Consider the following 20,575-nt stretch of genomic DNA (forward strand, 5'->3'; position numbering starts at 1 on the left):
AACCGAGGAGTCGCAGTACCTGGCCAGCCAGGCCGGTTCCACTGGAATATTTTTATCCGGGGATTCGCGAGCCGTTTACCCCACATCCGGGTACGCGGCACCATGTACGCCAAGGCCAAGGCCGCCGCCGCCAACGCGGCCGCGAAAGCCGCGAAGGCGTACGCGGAAGGGAAATCACAGCTCGCGGCGTCGACGTCTCAGACCATCGGGTCGCGGACCCCCGACCCGGGCGCCGGGGGAAGAAACAATTCCTCGTTGGATCCCTTCGCCGATCTCGGGATGGCGCCCCCGTCGTACGATGCCGCGACGGGCGCTCAGGGCGGTGGCGGTGACGCGCCGGCGCCGACAGTGAATCTCGACGACCTCCTCTCCGGCGCGGGCGCGCCGGCTGTGAACAACGACGGGGGCATGACCACCATTCCCCTCGGCACCGACGACGACGGGTCGGCATCCAGGAGCCCGCGCGTGTCCGCCGGGTCGGCGCAACAGCAGCAACAACAGCAGCAGCAGCAGCAGCAGCAGCAGCAGCAGCAGCCGTCGAGCCCGACCAAGCAGACGAGCGGCGCCAAGTGCCAGACGTGCGGCAAAGGGTTCAGCGCGTTCTCCGCCGGGGTCAACGTCCGGCGCCAGTGCGTCGCGTGTAAGGGGACCTTCTGCAGGGAACACGTGGAGTACCAGTGCGAGGGTTGCCGCGAGGGGCCCGGGGGCGAGGAGCTGAGGCGCGAGACCGCCGCGCTCGCCGCGAAGCTCGCCAGCGTCACCGAGGAGAAGGCGATGCTCGAGCAGTGGCGGCAGAGCGCGAACGAGACCCAGCGCGCCATGGTCGAGGAGGCTGACGGCGCGAGGCGAGCGGCGGAGGATGCGCGACGCCGACTCGCCGACGCGGAATCCCGCGCCACCGCCGCCGAGGAACGAGCAGCGGCGATGGAGGAGGCCGCCGCGGTAGCGGAAGCCAAGGCGGACTCCCTCGTGGATCAGACGCACGTCACCCTGGACGGCTCGATGATGATCGACGCCGGGGTGGCGAAGGAAAGGGAGGAGGTCGCCGTCGCGAAATCCGAAGAGGAGGTCGCCATCGCGAGGTCCGAAGCCGAAGCCGCCAAAGCCGCGATGAACGCCGCCGAGGCTCGCGCAGCCGCGGCGGAGGAAGCCGCCGCGGCGGCGTCCGCGAGGGCGGAGGAGGCTTCCGCGAGGGCGGACGATGCCGACGCCAGGCGCGCCGAAGTCGAGGAGGAGTGCGCCAAGATGCGCGCGTTGCAGAAGCAGCGGGAGGAGGCCATCGCGCGGCGGAACGAAGCGACCGACGCGGAGCTCGCGGCGAGCGAGAAGAGGGCGGAGGCCCTGGAGCGCGCATTCGAGACGGAGAAGGCGGCGCGTCTCGCCGCGGAGACGGCCGCGGAGGAGGTAAAAGCGGGGGACGTCTCCGCCGCCGCTGACGAGGCGGCTCGACTCGGCGAGTCGGTGGCGGACCTCGAGCTGCGACTGGCGCAGGCGCGTGACGCGGCCGACGACGCGGTCGCGCGCGAGACGGACCTCACGTCGAAGGTCGAGGCGCTCACCGCCGCGCTCACCTCCGCGCAGGAGCAGGCGGCGGCGGCGGCGGGCGTCGGCGATGCCGCCTCCATCGCGTGTGAGGATTTACAGTCGAGGATCGCCTCGCTCGAGGCTGAGCTCGCTGCTAAGGCGGATGAGGCGGAATCGGCCGTACGCGCCGCCGGCACGGCTCGCGCGGAGGCGGAGTCGGCTCGCGCGGATGCCCAGGCGTCCGGGGGTGAACTCGCCGGGAAGATTGGCGAGCTCGAAGGGCGGCTCAGGCAATCGGAGGAGGCTGCCGCTATAACCGCCAAGCGCCTCGAGAATTCGAATTCCGCCGCGAAGGAGCTGTCCGGCAAGATTGACTCGCTCACCGCCGAGCTCACCGGGGCGGAGGAAAAGGCTGCCGCGGCTCAGGCGGAGGCTGAGTCTTTGAAGGCTGCGGCTTCATCCGGCGCGGGTGAACTGGAGTCCAAGATCGCCGCGCTGGAATCGCAGCTCGCGGCGAAGGCCGAGGAACTTGAAGGCGTGAAGAGCTCGGGCGAGCAGTACACGACGGAGCTGACTGCTCGCGTGGAAGCCGCCGAGGCTGCCGCGGCTACGGCCAAGGCCGATGCCGACTCCGCCGCGTCGTCGGCATCCTCCGCCGCCGCCGAGCTCGAGGCGAAGGTGGCCAAACTCCAGGCTGAGAACAAGGAGCTGGACGGCGCGGTTGAGGCTGCCCGCGAGGCCCTCTCGTCACTCCAGGCACACGTCCGGGAGAACTCCGAAAAAGCCGTCGCCATGCTGGAGAAAGAGCAGGAAAGGGTGGTCGAACACTTAAAGTCGACGTTGGAGGCGAAGGTGAAGGCTGCCGAGGAGAAGTCGGTCGCCGCGGAGCGAAAGGCGGCGGCTGCGGCGGCTGAGGCGGCTTCGGCGCTCGGAGACGCCGACGCGGCCAGATCCGCCGCTTCATCAGCCACGGCCGAGCTCGAGTCGCGGGTGTCCGCGCTGCAGCGGGAGCTGGCGGCGGCGGATGACAAGATTTCCGCCGCCGCCGCCGAGGTGGCGGCGGCGATGGCGGAGGCTGACGCCGCCAAATCGACGGCTTCGTCGGCGGCTGGCGAGTCGGAGTCGAAGCTCGCGGCGCTGGAGGCTTCCCTCGCGGCTGCGGAAGCGGCGGCGGCGGCGAAGGCTGAGGAGCTCGAGGTCATCAAGACAACCGGCAAGCAGTACACGGACGACCTCTCGGGTAGGTTGCAGGCGGCGGAGGCTGCCGCGGCGGCGGCCCAGGCGGAGGCTGAGTCTTTGAAGGCTGCGGCTTCATCCAGCGCGGGTGAACTGGAGTCAAAGATTTCCACGCTGGAATCACAGCTCGCGGCGAAGGGTGAGGAGGTGGAGGCGGCGAAGACCGCGGGTCAGCAGAGCACGGATGCGCTGACTGCCCGTGCGGAGGCGGCGGAGGCTGCCGCGGCGGCGGCCCAGGCGGAGGCTGAGTCTTTGAAGGCTGCGGCTTCATCCAGTGCGGGTGAACTGGAGTCCAAGATCGTGGCTCTCGAAGCTTCACACGCGCAGACCACCGGCGCCCTCAAGGCGGAAATCGAGGCTGCGGAGGAGCGCATCGCCGCGTCGGAGAACTCCCGCGCGGCGGACGCGAACGACGCGCGGTCCAGGATCGCGGCGGCGGAGTCGGCCCTCGAGGAACTCCGCGGAGCCGAGGCCGCCGCCGCCGCCGCCGCGTCGAGAGCGGAGGGCGAACTCGCCGAGCTTCGCGTCGAGATGGAGAGGAAGGAGGTCGACGCGGCCGCCGCGAGGGAGTCCGCGGCGGCGGCCACGAGCGCCGCGGAGACACGCGCGGGTGAGCTCGAACGCGCTCTGGGCGAGGCTGAAGCTGAGGCTGCCGCTTTGAGAGCCGCCGCGGAGGCGTCCACGTCGACGGAGAAGAGGGAGGAGAGCGAGCAGAGCCAGCAGCTCAAGCGCCTGAAGGACTCGCTCGAGGCTGCGAAGGAGATCATACTGTCGAAGGAAGGGGAGCTGGCGGCCATCGAGCAGATCAGGCAGGAGAGGGACGTGCTCGCGGAGATGGTGCGGACGCTGCAGGAGAGGGAGGCGAGCCGCCCGGATCCAAAGCAGGAGATCAGGGACGGGCTGAAGCGCGCCGGGGAAAAGTTCAAGGGCCTGTTCGCTAAGCCGCCAAACTGAGACGAGACGCGCCTGACCGCGATGGCTCAAGACCTATACAGCTGTTACAAAGAATGCATTTCTTATAATCGCTCGACGCTGACCCGCAGCGCCCCCGCCCAAACACCCCCCGCAGTTAAATTTCTCACTCGCGGTGCAATCTACGCGTCGAGGCCGTAGGCGGACAGGTGTTCCTTGAGCTTGGGGAGGTTAATCGCCCCCTCCCGCTTGCTCCCCTCCACCATCTTACCGTCCTTGAATAGGATGATGGTGGGCAGGCCGTAGACGCCGTACTCCTCCACCAGATCCGGGTTGGGGTCCACCTCGATCTTCACAATCTTCAGCTTGTCCTTCGGGTAGGATTCCTCAGCCTTCTCCACAACCTTGCTGATCAGCTTGCACGGGCCGCACCAGGTGGCCCAGAAGTCCACGAGCACCGGTACGTCGGACTGTTCGACGCGGAGGAATTGTTTGGGGATGGAAACGGCGGGGTCAGGTCGGCGTTCGAGGTTTGACGTGGTCGCGATCGGATCTGGGGCGGGACTCGGTTGCAAATCCGTTGGCGGAATCGCCAGTTGGCGCCAGTCGGGGATAAGGGGGTCGGGCGGTGGACGCACCTCGAGGACCTCCTTCTTCCAGTCCGAACCGGCGATCTCCTGGACCGCGCGGGTGGTCACGCTCCTCCTAGACGCGAACCGGGCGGGCGCGCGCGTCGCGGCGAGCGCGCGGGTGGAGCCAACCGCGCGCTTACCTCCCAGGCGCGAGCAGGAGACGCGGTTCGGGGCGCAGAGCGACAGGGTGGTGGCCATCGTTCGACCGTGTGTGTCTCGTCACCGACTGGGGTGAGGTCGACGCTGAACGTTGAAAGTCGGCGGTCGGTGAACGCCGAGTGCGTGTTGAGGCGGACTGACGCTGAAGGTCTGTCGCGCGCGTGCGTGTGGCGTCGACACCCGTCGATGACAACACCCTGTTTGTCATAGTACGAGAGAGCGAACGTGGATAGACAGTGTTGCAGTGTCGATTTCGTCGACCAATCGGAAACCTGCGTTGAACGGCAACCGGAAATCGTGACTCATCAGTTCATTCTCCAAAAAATTAACACCAAAAACTCTGTGGCAAAGCTCCTCGTGGTGACGAGGGTTCGTTATTTGCCGCATAATACGATGCCTTCGCACGGGTGCCAGTCAGGATTTTGGCCATTTTTTTATGCGGCTTCTGCTGGCCAAAGTTATTTTTTCTCGGGTGCTTTTTCGGGGAATTTCCGAGGGGCGCGCACGCCAATCTGACGACGCACATCCGACGATCGAAACCGTCACTCCAACATGTACCTCATGTACTACCTCGACGAGAAGGGCAACCGGGTTTACACCCTGAAGAAGACCGCCCCCGACGGCAGCCCGACCCAGTCCGCGCACCCCGCCCGATTCAGCCCCGACGACAAATTCTCCAAGCAGCGCGTCGCGTGCAAGAAGCGCTTCGGCCTCCTCCCCACGCAGAAGCCCATCCCCGAGCTCTAAATGCGCCGCGGACGTTGGATCCAAGCACACAATAGAGGAGGGTGGGAACTGTGGGATTAGGGTACTAGACGAAGAGGTGGGCGACGAACGGGGAGGGCGGGATGACCCCGCCGCCGCCGCCGTTGCCCGATGGGGTTTCGTTCGGCACGGCGCCGGGAGGGGTGAGGGTCATCAACATACGCTTCGACGAGGACGAGTGGGAGACGCGGTGGGCCAAGGTACCCCACGCGACGCTGCGACACCCCGAGACGCGCGCCGCGGTCACCCTCATCGGCACCGCGCACATCTCCAAGGCTGCCGCCGAGGAGACGAGGGAGCTCATCATGAGGGAGCGGCCCGACGTGGTGGTGTTGGAGCTCGACCCGCACAGGCTCAACGCCCTCGTCAGGGACGCGCACACGGCAAAGCCCTGCCAAGCCGCCGCCGACAGGTTCGTGTCGACGTCCCTGTTCCGCTCCGGACCCACCCAGGCGATCGGGTTGGCGTACACGCTCGTCGGCGCGTTGCTGGGGACGACACCCGGGGCGGAGTTTCTCGCGGCGATTGACGCGGCGAAGGAGGTTGGCGCCGAGGTGGTGCTCGGGGATCTGGACGTGAAGATCACGACGTCGCGGGCCTGGAAGCGACAGTTCCGCGAGCTCGGAAGGATCGAGACGTATCGCGGGCGCCCTCGGGTGTCGGAGGATGAAGCCGTTGACGAGGATCTTCTCCCTTCGGAGGATCTTCGAATCGAGATCCAAAACGACGAGGGCGAACCGATCCCGGTCAAGTATCGTCTGCCCTCGACGGCGCGGCGGATCATGCGCGACGCGGGTTGCGGCACCAGCCGCGCCGAGCTGGATAAAGTCGAGGAGAGCGTGTGGCGCCTTTTTGGCCGTCCGGTGCGGGTGGATGACATCGCGAGGCTGAGAGGATGCGGAGAGAAGGTGTTGGACTATGCCCGATCCGACGACTTCTTGAAGCAGGCGAACTTGGACGGCGCGCCGGCGATGCAAAAAACAATCAAGGAGGACCGGGATCTCGTCCTCACCCACTCGTTGCATCGAGCCGCGGGGCGCGCGCGGGTGAAGAAGGTGGTGGGCGTCGTCGGTGCGGCCCACATTCCGGGCATCAAGGAGCACTGGAACTCGGTGCCGACCGATGAATCTCGCGATCGGTACAACGAGGCTCTGAATCCAATCCCGAAGGAGTGTGCGGATGACATGACACCCGGATTCTTTCTGGGTTCGTGTTTAGGAGCTACGGCCGCGGTATACATGGGGGTATCGCGATACACGCGGAACAGCCTCGAAGCAGCCTCGAAGCAGCCACACGGTGCACAGGCTCTTGCACAGGCTCGTGCACAGACAAACCGGATGCTCGGGTTTGCCTGGGTCGGCGTTTTCATGCTCGGAGCGACGACGTATGCGTTCGTGTCCAGAACGAAGGTTGCGTTGGGCGAGTTGGCGACAGAGATCGAGCGAGCGGCACAGGAGGGCGAGGCGCAGGGCTTGCTTTCCAGGCGCAGGAACGAGCTCAGGAGCGATCGGTGGACGGAAACTGACGAGCTCGGCAATAGAAAGATAGAGGTGCGGGCCACGAACGCAGTCTCTGCGTACCCCCCGCGCGAGGATAAGAAGTATCTGTTCCGGTAATAAAATTTCTGTAAATCGAACATCGAATGGACTTTGTCGTTCGCCTCGACGTCACCTGCGTCCCCCCCACGGGTCCGACCACGGATCGCCGCTCTCGTCGTCTCTCGCCGTCAGCGTCGCGTTGACGGCCATCGAAGTGTCCGACGACGCGGACATCCCGCCCGCCGCGTGCCGGCCGGGGAACGGAGGAGTCGCGAGGGAGCTGACCGTGGACGCGGTCGACGTGTTCACCCTCCCGGACGGCTGCGTCTGCCCGGGAACGTACCCCCCCTTCTTCTCCAAGCCGCCGCGCAGGCGATCAAACGAGATGCCACCCTTGGGCTGCGCCGCGGGAGACGCCGTCTCCCGCGGCTCCGCGGCTTGCTCGCTCGCCGCGCTCCCGCCGCTGTCCGTCCTGCGATGCGCCGCGAGCTGGGCCCGCGCGGCAGCCTCCTGCTGCGCCTTGGCCGCCGCGAGTCGCTTGGCCCGCTCGGCGGCGAAATCGTACTTGAAATCCTCCGGGACGGACGTGAAGTTGAGCGCTCGAGGCGAAGACTCCGGCACGGGTTCTGGATCGACCATCGTTTCAATAGGAAGGATCCCAGCCCCGGCGCCCCCTTCCCTCTCGTCGTCCCAGCGTTCCTGCGGTCCGTCGCCGGCTGCGTACGACGCTCGAACCGCGGGGCCGCCGCGCGGGGTCTTGGCGGGGGGCGAGAAGATGCCCCCGGCGTCGACTGACGCGGCGACTGCGCCCTCGCCGCCACTCGGCGCCGCCGCCGCGAGCGCTCCTCCGATGGACTTGACGCCCCTGGCGGGCGCGGGCGTATCCCCACCCCATCCCTCGTGGGGACGCCACGCGGTCCCCGGGCACTCCTCCTCATCCTCCTCGCGCGCGGGTCGACCGGGTGTTCTGCCCGGGTGGAGCGTCGCCGTGGGCAGGCCCAGCGGCGGGCCCTCGGGAAGAAACGGGTTCCACAGACTGGCCGCGCTCATCCACCCCACCGCGGCGGCCAGCCACGCCATGTTGGCCAAGAACGCGATCAGATAATAGTTGTGGTAGTGGGGGTACTCGGAGATGGACGCGCCGACGATGACGAGCATCAGCATCGCCTCGAAGACCTGCACGGCGACAACCGCGGGCAGGGGGAAAATCGCGTCGACTCGGTTAACCGAGAGGAAGGACTTTCGCGGGCACGTCTTGGACCGCCACCAGAACTTGCCGTTCTTGTCCGTGGCGTTCGCGACGAACATGCTGGGCGGCCAGATCATTACCGCGAGGAGCAACTTGGAGTCGTCGAGGATGGCGACCCTGAACCTGCGCCACTTGTCCGGCCAGAACCTAGCCTTGATCACGGTCTCCTTGGTGGCGATAAACTTTTGCCACACGTTGCGGTTGGGCACGCCGCCGCCCACGAGCCTGGGCCAGAACCTCAGCGCCGCGAGCACGATGACCGCGTGCATGAAAAAGATGAAGAAAACCCACCCGCCGTGAGCCGCGGAGAACAGCGCGATGGTCGTGATTCTCGCGCTGAGCTCGAGAAACCTGAACACCGTCTTTGCCGCCATCTCAGAGAGGTGAGCCTTGTGCGCGGTCCAGTACTGCGCCCAGGTGTAGCTCGGGGGTTTCTCGTGGAGGTCCAGGGAGACGAAGCAGAGCGTGCCGCTCGTGATGGCGCCGAGGACCGCGAGGAAGAGCAGCGCGTCGAAGCCGTTGCGGCCGGGGCACTGCGATTCCGGGGACGAGCACGCCATGCCGACGTAAGCCTGAAGCGTCGCGACGGGCAGGATAAGAAACACGGTGTCCACGAGCTGCATGCCCCGAAGGTCCATCTCCGCCTTGCGCTGCCTCAAATCGTTGGTGCGTAGGGCTCGCCACGCTGCGAATGGCGTGCCGAGCTGGCACATGGAGGCCACCGCGCCCGCGTTGCGAACCATTCGCTTAAAGTCAATCTTGGTGAACCCGAACACCTTCGTCTGGTGCTCCTTTTGAGCCTTGGCAATCTCAGCCTTGGTGGGCATGGGGTAGTGAAGGACCCAGTACATCGCGGTCATGCTCCCAGAGAGGAGGAAGAACAGGAATACCATGACGAACCATCCCCAGTCCGCGTTGCTGGCGAACCTGTTGAGCTCGCGAATGAGCTGCGACTTTGCGTAAAAGTCCAGCATGATTCCCGCAATGAGGATGTACTTTTGCATCGGCTGCATCTCGGGGCCGAGGGCGTCGATGCGCTCCAGGACGTTCTTGCTGATGGGCAGCGGAGTCATCACCGCTTTGCCATCGCCACCAGCCTTGGAGTGCGACGACTTGCGGATCATACCCGCGCCGGACATCCTGTCGTTGTAGCTGCCACCGATGCCGCCGCGGCCGCTGCCGAAAACCTTGGCCGGGGGCGTGGCCATCGACGCGAACATCGCGCCGTATTTGTCGGGCATCTGCCTCGATGTCACCTTGGACACGAAGTGCGCATCCTCCTTGGACTTTGACATCGGGGGTTTCTTCCATCCGCCCGTGTTGTTCCCGTCGCGCTGCTGTAGCGGAGCAACCTCGGGCGAGTACTGCGAGTTTTGCAAATCATCGCGCGAGGAGTTGTTGGAGCGGATCTCATCCGGGGTGGCGGCAAAGGTGACGCCTCGTCCGTTCTCGTTGTTCTCCTTGTCGACGGATGCGTCGACACGGAGGGGGCTCATGCTCATCGTCACGTCCGTCTGCTCGACCGGCTCGTGGTGATGCTCCTCCTCGTCCTCGTCGTCCGTCTCGCCGTCCTCGGGGAGCTCAAACTTGGACCTGGTGCGCTCCGGCGACTGGTCAATCACGGTCGGCTCCATCCCCGGGGACATCCCGGGAGAACCCACCGCGTGCGCCACCAGCCCCGGGCTGAGCCTCTCCGCCAGCGCGATCTCCTCCTCGACCCTCCGCTGCTCCTCCTCCTCGAGGGTGGCGGCGTCGTCGGCGGAGACGCCGCCGGCTTCGACGAGATCGTCGCGACGCACCGCCGCGTTTGCGTCTTCAACCGAGTCTTCGCCAACCGAATCTTCAACCGAGTCTTCGCCGCGTCCGGTCTTCGGGGAGGGTCTGCGCACGGGGGTCTCGGGGGCGTCACGGGACGCGCGGAGCTTGGCCATGAGCCCGGAGGTGGCCTTCTTGAATCCGCCGATGACGTTCAGGGACTTGCGCAGCTTGCCGCCGCCGTCCTTGGACTTTCTCGTCACCTCGCCGCTCTCGATGCTCGCCTTGACCTTGGCGACGTGGCCGGGAGCGCCCTGGGTCTCGTGCGGGGACACGGCGTCATCGGGCACGGCGCCAGCCTCCACGTCGGGAGAGGCGCTCTCCTCCGGGATCGCGACAGGGGTGGTGAGCGCGGGGGAGAGGGTGGTGATGGTCGCGTTGGACGGGAGCCTGTCGAGGGGTCCCCCGGTCTCGGGGGTCCCGGCCATGAGCACGCAGTCCATCTCGTCCGCGTCCGAGGCGGCGCTGTTCGGCGAGGTGAAATGGGATACGTCAGTAAACATCGCGCGATACGCGGAAAAAGGGACGACTCGAGCTCCGAGCGCGCGCGGGCGTCGCGAGATCCGCCGCGCAGCTGTCGTTGTTGACGTTGAAACCGAAAGCGAGAGATGTGTCGGGGCGCGTCTCGAATCTCACCTGTCGCGCACGTTGCCGTCGTCGGCGCCGCTCGCGACGCCACGGCCCACCTCCGGGGTGGTCGCGGGGAGCGGCGACGGCACCGGGTCTTGCGCCATCGTCAACGGAGCGCACCGGGTCGTCCGATGGTGTGAAGTGACCGTTAACCCGCACCCTCGCTTTTTTGTGGCGTGGAACTTCGCGTTTTCGGTCGGTCGCCATTCAATCTTGGTCGGCGTTCTATGGACGAAACGGGCGAAATGACTCAAGAAACGACGGTTGAACTGTTTTTCAGAATCCAAGCCCTAGCTCGCTCGCTTTTCTCGTAAATACGGTGTCCAACGCGCTCCGGTCGCCCTCTTTTCACGGCGCGGAAGTAGTCCCACCGTTCAAGCAGGTGAGCATCGTGACGCGTCCCACCTCACCACCGTCGTGAACACGCCGCAGCCGCGCGCGCGATCCCCGCATCGGCGTTGGGCGCGCGTTTCCGTCGCCACCCCCGACAAACATCTCAACCCGTCTCTCCCAGCGGAGCGAAAGAGCCGCATCCTGACCTTGCCTCCCTCCGTCGCCTCTGCTCACAGGATGGGTCGCATTATCCGCGGTCAGCGTAAGGGTGCCGGCTCGATTTTCACGAGCCACACCGACAAGCGCAAGGGCGCCGCCAAGCACCGTCAGCAGGTGAGCGTCGTCACGGCCGAACACGGCGATGGATCGCCGGGTTTTTCTTCTCAGCGAGCGGCAGGGAGAAACCCTGATTTCTCCCGGGTCCCGCGAAGGGCGCGGGCTGCGCGCTCGGTCCTCGCGCGTCGATCGTGCGCCTTGGACGGCGGTTTCGGCTGCATCGAACACCTCCGGACGATGTCGCGGGGTCGATGCGTTCGATGGACGATTCCCGCTCGTGGCTCCCGCGCGACCGGGACCCCATCACTCGCGCTTTTCTCCAAAGCTGCAGCCCACAGCGAAAAATCTGAACGCCGAGGCTGACCTCCGATTCCCTCCTCCTCCCAACCCCCAGGACTTCGCTGAGCGTCATGGCTACGTCAAGGGTGTTGTCACCGACATCATCCACGATCCCGGACGTGGTGCTCCCCTCGCTAAGGTGCGTCGCTAGCCATTCCCGCGCAGTTTCCGTCGCGTCGTGCGGGACTCGCCAAATAACCCTAAAACCACATCCTCTCGCCACCATCGGCACGTCGCGGAGGAGCGCGCCGCTGACCTCTCCACACCTTCCCGCTCTCCAATTCAGGTGACTTTCCGCAACACCAAGCGCTTCCAGCACGACAAGGAGCTCTTCGTCGCGGCCGAGGGCACCTACACCGGTCAGTTTCTCTACTGCGGCAAGAAGGCTCAGCTCGTGGTTGGCAACATCCTCCCCGTCGGCTCCATGCCCGAGGGTACCATCATCTGCAACGTGGAGCAGAAGCTCGGCGACCGCGGCGTCCTCGCCAAGGCTTCCGGCGAGTACTGCATCCTCATCTCCCACAACCCCGACACCGGCTTCTCCCGCATCAAGCTTCCCTCCGGCTCCAAGAAGACGATCCCTTCCGGCTGCCGCGCCACCGTCGGCCAGATTGCGGGCGGCGGTCGCTGCGACAAGCCCATGCTCAAGGCGGGCGCCAACTACCACAAGTTCAAGGTGAAGCGCAACTGCTGGCCCAAGGTTCGTGGTGTGGCGATGAACCCCGTGGAGCACCCTCACGGTGGTGGTAACCACCAGCACATTGGTCACGCCTCCACCGTCCGCCGCAACAGGCCCGCCGGTGCCAAGGTCGGTCTCATCGCCGCCCGCCGCACTGGCCGCCTTCGCGGTGTCAAGGGTATCATGGCCGCCAAGGCCAAGGAGGGCAACTAAACGGTGTTTTAGTGGCTATCCTCACGGATACTGGGCTGGGGTTGATGAGGGTCGCGATTGGATAGAGGCGACCGACCGACGCGTGTACTCAACGCGGGTGGTCGGTGTGTGGTATCTAGGAGCGGTCCTTGCAATAGAGATAACTTTTCACTCGACGCGTTTGGCGTCGTCGCCCTCGTGCCCGAACCCGCGCAAGCATTAATTACCAACTCTGAGCAAGACTATCTCTCGGTTGGCAGTCCGCTTGCAAGATGTAACTCCAGGACAAGTTGGGCAGCAGGCAGCACGTTCCGTCGGCTGCAGGCAATAAACTTCCTGTCCAAAGTCAAAACCTCGTTTCTCCAACCCACCATACCTCATAGCTGCTGCCCCGCATGGCATGCTGAACCGGCCCGGTGCCCGCTCCGCGCTGATTCGCTCCTGTCGCGGGCTGGCATCGCGCTCGGGGATGAAGCGATTCACCAACCCCAACGCGCGGGATGACCCGCACCACCCGACTCGCCCCCGACAGCACATTCGCTTCGACGGCGAAGGCGGGGGAGCGTTCAGGCCCCCGCCTCCGCGTCCCCGAGATGCGCACCAGCCCTGGAGAAACCACCGAGCCGCGTCCGGGTTCGCCACCGGCCAGCCCAGTTACCACTCGGGCGGGCGAGGCGGGCGAGGCGGGCGACATCGCGCGAGCGTCGAGGATGCGGTTTCCCGGGGCGTCGCCGCGAGGGAGTGGCACCCTTCGCCGCCCAGCGTCGTGGACGCGCGCGAGCCGGGCACCAGCGGGCATGTCCCGGCGCCGCCGCCCGGGGAGTACCGCGTCATGTCGTACAACCTCCTGGCGGATTCGCACGCGTGGAAGTACCGTAACGAGCTGTACCGGGGCATCCACGATTCCATCCTGTCGTGGCGGCGAAGGCTCAGGGGCATCGTCCAAGAGGTCAAGGCGCTCAGGCCGGACGTTCTCTGCCTGCAGGAGTGCGAGGATTTTCACGGCATCGCCGCGGCTCTGGCGGGGTGCGGGTACACGGGGCTCCACGCGCCTCGAGCGGGCGGGCGGACGGACGGAAGCTCGGTGTTTTACAGGACGTCCGTTTTCCGATGCGCCGCGTTCGAGGCTGTCGACTTCACCGACTTTGACCTCCGCGAGAACGCCGCGGCGGTGGCGTGCCTCGTGCCCTCGCACCCGAACGCGAAGCCAGTGGTGGTCGGGTGCGTTCACCTGCTGTTCAACCCGCGGAGGGGCGACCGCAAGCTCGGGCAGCTGAGGGTATTCGTCGAGCGGGTCGAGGCTATGCGCGACAAATACGTCGGCGCCGTCGGGGGCGACGCGGCTCCTCACGCGATGCTCGTCGGTGATTTCAACGCCGAGCCGGACTCTCCGCTGTACAGATTCATCGTTGACGGGACGCTGGACGTGAGCAGGGTTGACAGGAGGGACATGTCCGGTTGTCTGGTCGACGGCGAGGACGTTGGTTCTCGCGCGGCGATGGCGGTTGACGCGGCGACGGGCTCGGACGAGGAGCTGTGGGCGGATTGGGAGGACGAGGACGAGGCGGAGGGCGGTGTCGGGGTCGGAGACGAACGCATGGGGGACGCGGAAAAGATCGCGGTGAGGCTCGCGGATAACTACTGGGATCTGGAGGGACTCGCGCTCGCGTTCGGGACCGACCCCGAGGGCCGAGGGACGAGTAAGACGAAAAGCGCGACTCGGTTCGAGGGCTACGCGATGTCGGAGGGCACGGCGAAACGGCGGGACGCGCGGGCCATTCGCGCCATGATGTCCGCGCTGGAGGGGCGACCGCGGGCGGCGGACGGAACGTCGAGGGAGTGGGACGGTCGGTACCGGCTGACACACGCGCGCGCGGGTGAGCTTCGAAGCTGCTACGCGGAGGTTTGCGGCTCAGAGCCTTCGATGACGAGCGCGCACGGAAAGTTTCGCGGGACGGTGGACTACATCTTTCTCACGCCGGGGATCGGGGCGACGCGGGTGCTGAAGCCGCCGACGGTTCGCGGGAAGCTTCCGTCGGAGGAGTACCCGAGCGACCACGTGTCCATCGTCGCCGACGTCAGACTCTAGATTTGTCGTCTTGACCCTTCGCGTCATCATATTCTTGATAACAATACACGTACAGCGGCGTCTCTGATACACAATCTTAGTGGTTCTTGTTCATCCCAGGGTAGTGGGAGCGACGGGGAAAGACGAGTTGATCTCCCCTTCGTAGGCCTGTTCCTGCTCTCTCATGATCCTCTCGAGCTCCTCGAAGCACTTCATCGCCCTCGCCCGCCTCTCGACAGCCGGCTGCATCCACCCCGTGATGATCTTACCCTCCGCCGCGTCCACCTTCAACTGGCTGAGGCGAATACGCCATTCGTTGACTCTGGGCACGTTCACCAGGTGCTCCATCAGATCGCGTTGCTGCTCGGTGGGCTCGGTGGGCTGCGAAGGCTCGAAGATGGCAAAGTCGAAATCAAAACCGGGGGCATCGTCCCACTGGCTCAAGGAGGGCAACACGTCCAGGTTGAAATCGTCACCCTCCTTGAACTTCTTCTCGTCGCTGTAGAAGTTCCCGTCGTCGAAGTCGCCTCCCGCGGGCATCGCGGGCACCGCGTCGTCGACGTCGACGTCGTCGTCGTCTCCGGGCAGGTCGTCGAGGTTGGCGACGTCTGCCTCGTGCGCGACGGTGCCCTCGTCGTCGCTCTCCGCCGGCTCACCCGTTCCAGCCTCGCCGTGCACAGCTGGAACGCCGTGCACAGCTGGAACGGGCGAGCCCGAGTCGGGCGTCTCTTCTTCTTCTTCCTCCTCTTCATTCTCCTCGTCGGACTTCACCGGCGCGCCGAGCGACGCGGAAGCCGGCGGGGGCACCTCGATGCAGACGTCGCCCTCCTCCGACGACGCCGGGCACGCCGCGAAGAGCGCCTTGAGCTGCCTCTCCGAGCAGTAGCGCCCGAGCGCCTTGGCGTCGATGCCCATCTGGCGGTTTTCCTTCTTGAAGAAGATGTTGTCGATGCCCGCCGCGTCCACGTCGTCCGCGTTCTCCTTGCCCGCAGCCTTGGCGAACACGGCGCGGAAAAACTCGTTCTCGTTGGGATGCGTGTACCAGTACGACCCCTGCTCGAACGTCTTGCCGTAGAAGAGCGCGAGGTGGTGCGCGATCTTCTCGCGGTAGAGCTTGCCGTTGCCCTCGTTGCGCATACCGGACATGTTGAAGTGCTTGAGGATCGTCTTGGAACGCGCCCAGATGTTCCTGAGGCGGGCGGGCGAGGAGATGTCAGCGTGTGCGTCACCGGGGGGTTCGTTCGGGGAAAAAAGTGGGCGCACGGAAGCGAACTGCTCACCTGCGCTTGTCGGCAGCCTTGGGGTTCTTCCTCTTCTTTTTCTTCTTCTCGATCACGGGCACCGCCTTGACCTCGACGGGAGAAGCCTTGGGGTTGATCGCGACGAGGGTCTTCTTGAGCGGGTGCCACGCCTTGGCCTTTGTCTTGGTCCTCATCTCTTCCCCTTGGGCGGGTGCGTTGTTGAAACAAGGAAAGGCGCCGGGGCGGTCTGGGCGCGCGGGTGACGTGCGCTAGGTTGAACGGCGCGTGAACGCCCGAATGCGAGAGGAGAGTGCGAGTCTGCGCGAACTCGTCCGTTGGCTCGCGAGTCGAGGTCCGTGGACCGAGACGCGCGCGCGGGGGAATGTGGCTCGCGACAAGATGTTGCCCCTTGTTCGCCCGCAGACTGGAACGCATACAAGGGATGGGGAGATCAACGGTATTCAGGCGAGTTTTGAAGGACTTTCGTGTCGCATCTCCGATCGAATCAGATTTCTTAGACGCGTTTCCATTGGCAGATCACGACGTTCAACCAGTGGTTATTCGTCGATGCGTCATCGAGGGGGTGCACACGATAAGGGGGTGCCACGAATTTCGGCTCGGTGACTCCCCCACCTCCCACCTCCCTTCCACCCTTCCAAAACGAGAAGAGAGAAGGCACCCTCGGTCAGTCAACTGGGGGCCAGGCCAGCGAGCGATGCCGAGGGAGCTCGAGAGCGTCGGGATGGGCCCCGGGCGGGGTGGTCTTCCCCCCCGGACGCCTCAAGACGCGGACGAATTTCTCGAGAACGTGGACGAGGTCAACGCGCTCATAGACGGGCTCCGGTCGGGCAAGATCTCGGCCGAGTACGTGGATCGGAAGATCAAGGAGCGCGACGCCGAGAGCACGCAGCTCGAGGAGGAGCGGAAGAAAGAGGCCGAGGAGGCGGAGAGGCGCAAGTACGAGAACCTCAGCCCGGAGGAGCAGAAGAAGATCAAGGCCAAGGTGGACGAGATGATCGCGGAGAAGGAGCGACGCGAGCGCGCGCGCAAGGCGTTCCACGAGTACCGCGCCAAGATGCCCGAGGACAAGCGCAGGGCCACGGACTACGACGCGTGGGACCTGTGGACGCCATCCGACGACGAGGACGACCCGTGGATGCAGTACACGCCGGAGAACCCCGCGTTCAAGGCGATGGAGGCCGACATCGACAGGAGGCACGCCGCGCAGGTGCGCGCGAGGCAGACGGCGCATCGCAGGCGCGAGGAGGGCAACGCCGCTTTTCGCGCCGGGCAATTCGCCGACGCGCTCCGGTGCTACGAGCTCGGTCTCGAGGCGGATAAGCGCTCGCTGGAGTTGCACGGCAACGCCGCGATGGCGGCGCTCAAGTGCGAGATGTTCGTGCAGTGCATCGACCACGCGTCCAAGGCGTGCGAGCTGGCGGAATTTCTGCTCGAGAGGCCCGACCACCCGACGGCGATCAAGTGCCTGCAGCGGAGAGCCGCCGCGAGGCTCAAGCTCTCGCACTACAAGGACGCGCTCAACGACCTATCGCTGGCGCACGAGAGGGACCCTTCGAACGGGGAGATCGAGTCGCAGATGAAAGAGGCGAACGCCACGTACGAGGAGGCTCGGAAGGAGAAGGAGGTTGAGCGGGGTATGCGCAGAGCCGCGCAGGGCGTCGACGGCGAGGTGGACGGCACCGACTTTCACACGCTCCGAGAGCTGGAGAAGCTGTGCGGCGAGATAGGGTCGGGCGCGTGCGACTACGCCCGGCTCGAGGCGCTCGTCGAGGGGAGCGAGCAGTGCAGGGTTTTTCTCCGATCGGGCCGGGGTTCGCACCTGCTCGGGCTGTCGCGGGAGCTCGAGCTCGACAAAAAGGCGGCGCCGACGGGTCCGCTCAGGGTGCTCAGGGCGGCGTGCCTGAACGAGGCGAACCGGGAGACGCTGGCGCGAAACGGGACTCTGAAGCTCGCGGTCGGGTTCATCGCGCGGGCGCGGCGTTCAACCGAGAAGGCGACCGACCGAGAGGCTGTTTCCGCTGCGCTGTTTCTGCTGCACACGTGCTCGGCGACGGCCAACCCCAGGGCGTCGATCATCGAGGCTCTCGCGTCGGACGTCGAGCCCGACGGAGCCATCGCGGGGCTGTTCGCGATGCTCGACACGGATCTCGCGAACGACGCGGGCGCCAAGCTCGCCGCGGCTCACGCGCTGTCCCTCTTGGGCAACTGCGCCGTGGACGCGAAGGCGAGGATCGCGCTTACGAGAGCCGTCGGCGCCGACGCGCCGGGAAAGATCGCGCCCGTGCTTCGATGCGGGACGCCCGTGCTCGCGGAACGCGCGGCGACGTTGCTGGGAAACATGTGCGCGGACGGCCGGATGCGCGCCGAGTTTGCGGCGAACGAGCGGGGCATCTCGGACCTATGCGCGCTCCTCCCAAAAAACGAGAAAAACGAGAGGGCGAGGGCGTCGTCCGCCGCGTCGCCCGCGGGGATGGGCGCGGGCCTTCCCGGACTGGGCGCACGCGGCGCGGACAAGGAGAGCGATGCGCCCATCGATCCATCGCCCGTGAGGGACTGCGAGCTGGTGTTGAACGTCCTCGCGGCGTTGGCGAACGTGTCCGTGGACGCGGCGGCGGCGGCGACGATTGGCGGGGCGGGCGCCGCGCCGCAGCTCGCCCGGCTGCTCTCCGCGTCGGATCCGCTCGTCGCGGCGCGCGCGGCGACGGTGCTCTCCCGCATCGCGCGCGACCCGTCCACGGCGCGGCGCATGTGCGGCGCGGGGGGCTCAAACGGGGATGTGGGCTCAAACGGGGATGTGGTCGCGGCGACGGTGGCAAAGTTCGTGGTTCGGAGGCTCGCGTCTGACGCCAGAGACGGCGCGATTGAACCGGCGGTGCGGACGCTCGCGGTTCTCGCCAACGGCGGCGACGTCGCATCGAGGCTCGCGCTGGCGGAGCACGCCGCGGGGGCGTTGGTGGAGTGCGTTCGTCGTTGGGACGTCGTAGGGGACGGCGCCGCGGGCAACGCGGCGCTGGCGATTGGCGACTTGGCGAGGGAGCGGGATCTTCTGCCGAGGCTCGCGGCGCTCCAGCCGGTGGCGCCGCTGCTTGCGGTGTGCCACAAGCGGACGGGCGCGGCGCAAAAGAACGCGGCGATCGCGTGCGCCAGGCTGGCGACACACTCGGGGATGCTGGAAACGCTCAAGGCGAACAACGGCTTGGAGCTGATTTACCGATACGTTCAACCGTGATTAGCAGACATTCGTATCAAATCAAATCCGCGCTATCTCCTCAAAGTCGGAGTACCCCATGCTGCGCAACAGCGCGCCGTGCTCCAGATCGAACTTCTCCGCGTTTTGATCCGTGAAGTGCGCGCGCCACGCCCCCGGCGGCAGCTTCCTTCGCGTCCGCCGCGACCGCTCCTCGCAGCCGCCGCCCTCGCACAGCGAGTAAATCTCCGAGTCGGCTCCGTCGCCCGGAGACCCGCCTTTACCCGCGCGCTCGTCCTCGCGCGCGTCCACGCACGCCTCGACGAAGGCGCGCATCTCCGCCCCTCCCCGCCGGAGACCGAGCCACTCGCCGAGGAGCGTCAAACCGTCCGTCTTGGCGCCGAGAAGCTCCTCGTACTTGACAAATACCACGTCGGGGTCGCCCGCTCGAGCAAACGCCCGCAGACTCCGCGCGAAATCCCCGACCCTGCTGTCCACGGCGTCCGGGAAGGCACCGCCGGAGTAGGGTAAAAACCCGCTGAGGTGACCGATCGCGCGCGCAATGCCGAGCTTGACGGAGAGGGACGCCGTGAACCGATCGATCTCGACGTCGACGCCGGCTTCGGTTGACATCGACCTCAGCTTCGACTGGAACGATTCGCCGCCGAGGTCGTCGCGGGGTAAACGAGCCCACGCCTCGCTCGTGTCCAGGTGCTCCAGGTACGACTCCGCGACGAGATCCCTCGGGTCGCGAACCACGAAGACGGCGCGGTAGGCGCGGCCGAGGAGGCCCATGTCCCGCGGGGTGGACCTGTCGAAGGAGAAGCTGTGCACGTCGTGGCGAAAGTCGTCGACGGTTCCGGAGCACCAACGCATGCACGCGGGGGACGAGGATTGGGATCGTTCGGCGAAGTCGGTGGTCTCGTTACTCGCACCGCCGCAAGTGTTCTTCTCGATCACTCGGAGCGCGTCGCGAAACATCCGATCACCCGCGCCCTTGTGCGACAGGTGCACCATGAGCGGCTCGCCCGCGGGGTCTACGCTTTTTAGCCCGGACCGCTTCCCGGGCGCCGCGCGGCGCGGGGCGCTCGCGGCGACGCGCGCGGCGGTCGTCGCGTTTCGGCGGTCGATCCCCGCGGATGCCTTCGCGATCGTGTCGGGGTCGGCGCCGATCGGGAGGTAGGTCAGCGTGAACGTCTCGGACTCGATGAGGTCGAGGAACGCGACTGGGAACACAGCCGCTTTCAAGCCTCCCTCGGTCACCTCCGGCCGGTGCATCCTGTAGTGCTCGAAGCCGCCGACGTAGAGGATGGCGAGGACCATGAGCGCCAGTGACATAGCGCGGCCGACCTTCGTCTTGGACTGCATCAGGAACACCGCCAAGGGCATGACGCACACGACGAGGAACACGACCATGAGGTCGAACTCGACGGTATCGGCGTACTGGTACATTTTCTCGATCCGTTTCGTTTTCTTGTGCGACGGGCCCTGCTCGCGGACCGTCGGGACGCGACGCGGCGACGAGTGGCTGCGCTCGACGGTATCACGCGCGTGTGTCCGGCGCGGTGGCCGTCACGGAGGAGGGGCGCGGCGCGATGTAAGACCGCAGCGACGGGTCGGAGGTGTGACTTATCTTCTCCCCACCTCTCGGGTTCTGTCCCGTGGAACGGACGGCTCGTGACGCCCGCGACGTCAATTCCTGGGACATGCCAACAACGTTAGTCACGCAATCCAAGACGAAGGCGACGGCAGACTCTTGCGGTTCTCGTTCGTCCGTTT

At 66.1% G+C, this 20,575-nt stretch overlaps 10 protein-coding genes across 10 annotated transcripts; 6 read left to right on the forward strand and 4 right to left on the reverse strand.

Moving 5' to 3' along the window:
• Positions 1 to 102: 102 nt before the first annotated feature.
• Positions 103 to 3,714, forward strand: MICPUN_103091 (predicted protein; the record flags this gene model as incomplete). The annotated part of the gene is made up of 1 exon (XM_002504883.1): positions 103 to 3,714. One exon carries the CDS (start codon positions 103 to 105, stop codon positions 3,712 to 3,714), a length of 3,612 nt encoding a protein of 1,203 aa, XP_002504929.1.
• A 23-nt stretch (positions 3,715 to 3,737) lies between these two features.
• Positions 3,738 to 4,661, reverse strand: MICPUN_92004 (predicted protein). The gene is made up of 2 exons (XM_002505189.1): positions 4,311 to 4,661; positions 3,738 to 4,142 (listed from the first exon to the last, which is right to left on the reverse strand). The coding sequence occupies exons 1-2, from the start codon at positions 4,500 to 4,502 to the stop codon at positions 3,855 to 3,857; spliced, it is 480 nt and encodes a 159-aa protein (XP_002505235.1). The 5' UTR covers positions 4,503 to 4,661; the 3' UTR covers positions 3,738 to 3,854.
• Positions 4,662 to 5,015: 354 nt separating this feature from the next.
• Positions 5,016 to 5,210, forward strand: MICPUN_86098 (predicted protein; the record flags this gene model as incomplete). Its single annotated transcript, XM_002504884.1, has 1 exon — positions 5,016 to 5,210. One exon carries the CDS (start codon positions 5,016 to 5,018, stop codon positions 5,208 to 5,210), a length of 195 nt encoding a protein of 64 aa, XP_002504930.1.
• A 101-nt stretch (positions 5,211 to 5,311) lies between these two features.
• MICPUN_86636 (predicted protein) lies at positions 5,312 to 5,989 on the forward strand (the record flags this gene model as incomplete). Its single annotated transcript, XM_002504885.1, has 1 exon — positions 5,312 to 5,989. A coding segment is annotated over one exon (678 nt), but the record flags the coding sequence as incomplete, so codon positions are not given.
• An 848-nt stretch (positions 5,990 to 6,837) lies between these two features.
• On the reverse strand, positions 6,838 to 8,302 carry MICPUN_109157 (predicted protein). Its single transcript, XM_002505190.1, has one exon. The coding sequence runs from the start codon at positions 8,282 to 8,284 to the stop codon at positions 6,896 to 6,898; it is 1,389 nt and encodes a 462-aa protein (XP_002505236.1). The 5' UTR covers positions 8,285 to 8,302; the 3' UTR covers positions 6,838 to 6,895.
• Positions 8,303 to 10,813: 2,511 nt separating this feature from the next.
• On the forward strand, positions 10,814 to 12,458 carry MICPUN_95460 (predicted protein). Its single transcript, XM_002504886.1, has 4 exons — positions 10,814 to 10,842; positions 11,030 to 11,126; positions 11,464 to 11,547; positions 11,695 to 12,458. The coding sequence occupies exons 2-4, from the start codon at positions 11,031 to 11,033 to the stop codon at positions 12,298 to 12,300; spliced, it is 786 nt and encodes a 261-aa protein (XP_002504932.1). The 5' UTR covers positions 10,814 to 10,842; position 11,030; the 3' UTR covers positions 12,301 to 12,458.
• A 653-nt stretch (positions 12,459 to 13,111) lies between these two features.
• MICPUN_71212 (predicted protein) lies at positions 13,112 to 13,738 on the forward strand (the record flags this gene model as incomplete). Its single annotated transcript, XM_002504887.1, has 1 exon — positions 13,112 to 13,738. A coding segment is annotated over one exon (627 nt), but the record flags the coding sequence as incomplete, so codon positions are not given.
• Positions 13,739 to 14,387: 649 nt separating this feature from the next.
• On the reverse strand, positions 14,388 to 15,536 carry MICPUN_109159 (predicted protein). The gene has a single exon (XM_002505191.1). It carries the CDS (start codon positions 15,491 to 15,493, stop codon positions 14,459 to 14,461), a length of 1,035 nt encoding a protein of 344 aa, XP_002505237.1. The 5' UTR covers positions 15,494 to 15,536; the 3' UTR covers positions 14,388 to 14,458.
• Positions 15,537 to 16,303: 767 nt separating this feature from the next.
• On the forward strand, positions 16,304 to 18,838 carry MICPUN_103097 (predicted protein; the record flags this gene model as incomplete). The annotated part of the gene is made up of 1 exon (XM_002504888.1): positions 16,304 to 18,838. The coding sequence occupies one exon, from the start codon at positions 16,304 to 16,306 to the stop codon at positions 18,836 to 18,838; it is 2,535 nt and encodes an 844-aa protein (XP_002504934.1).
• Positions 18,839 to 19,176: 338 nt separating this feature from the next.
• On the reverse strand, positions 19,177 to 20,248 carry MICPUN_62541 (predicted protein; the record flags this gene model as incomplete). Its single annotated transcript, XM_002505192.1, has 2 exons — positions 19,177 to 19,283; positions 19,345 to 20,248. The coding sequence occupies 2 exons, from the start codon at positions 20,246 to 20,248 to the stop codon at positions 19,177 to 19,179; spliced, it is 1,011 nt and encodes a 336-aa protein (XP_002505238.1).
• Between the last annotated feature and the right edge of the window lie 327 nt (positions 20,249 to 20,575).

Source organism: Micromonas commoda, chromosome 11 (assembly GCF_000090985.2).
Source record: "Micromonas commoda chromosome 11, complete sequence".
NCBI classification, from domain to species: domain Eukaryota; kingdom Viridiplantae; phylum Chlorophyta; class Mamiellophyceae; order Mamiellales; family Mamiellaceae; genus Micromonas; species Micromonas commoda.

Bases quoted from the DNA above. Each gene is read 5' to 3' on its own strand.
- MICPUN_109157 (XM_002505190.1), bottom strand. From the start codon at position 8,284: ATGCACGCGGTCATCGTGCTCGCGGCGCTGAGGTTCTGGCCCAGGCTC.
- MICPUN_109159 (XM_002505191.1), bottom strand. From the start codon at position 15,493: ATGTCCGGTATGCGCAACGAGGGCAACGGCAAGCTCTACCGCGAGAAG.
- MICPUN_92004 (XM_002505189.1), bottom strand. From the start codon at position 4,502: ATGGCCACCACCCTGTCGCTCTGCGCCCCGAACCGCGTCTCCTGCTCG. The intron at 4,143-4,310 runs GTGCGTCCACCG...CGCGTCGAACAG, and splicing joins GGAAGAAGGAGGTCCTCGAG to TCCGACGTACCGGTGCTCGT.
- MICPUN_95460 (XM_002504886.1), top strand. From the start codon at position 11,031: ATGGGTCGCATTATCCGCGGTCAGCGTAAGGGTGCCGGCTCGATTTTC. The intron at 11,127-11,463 runs GTGAGCGTCGTC...CCCAACCCCCAG, and splicing joins CCGCCAAGCACCGTCAGCAG to GACTTCGCTGAGCGTCATGG. The intron at 11,548-11,694 runs GTGCGTCGCTAG...TCTCCAATTCAG, and splicing joins GTGGTGCTCCCCTCGCTAAG to GTGACTTTCCGCAACACCAA.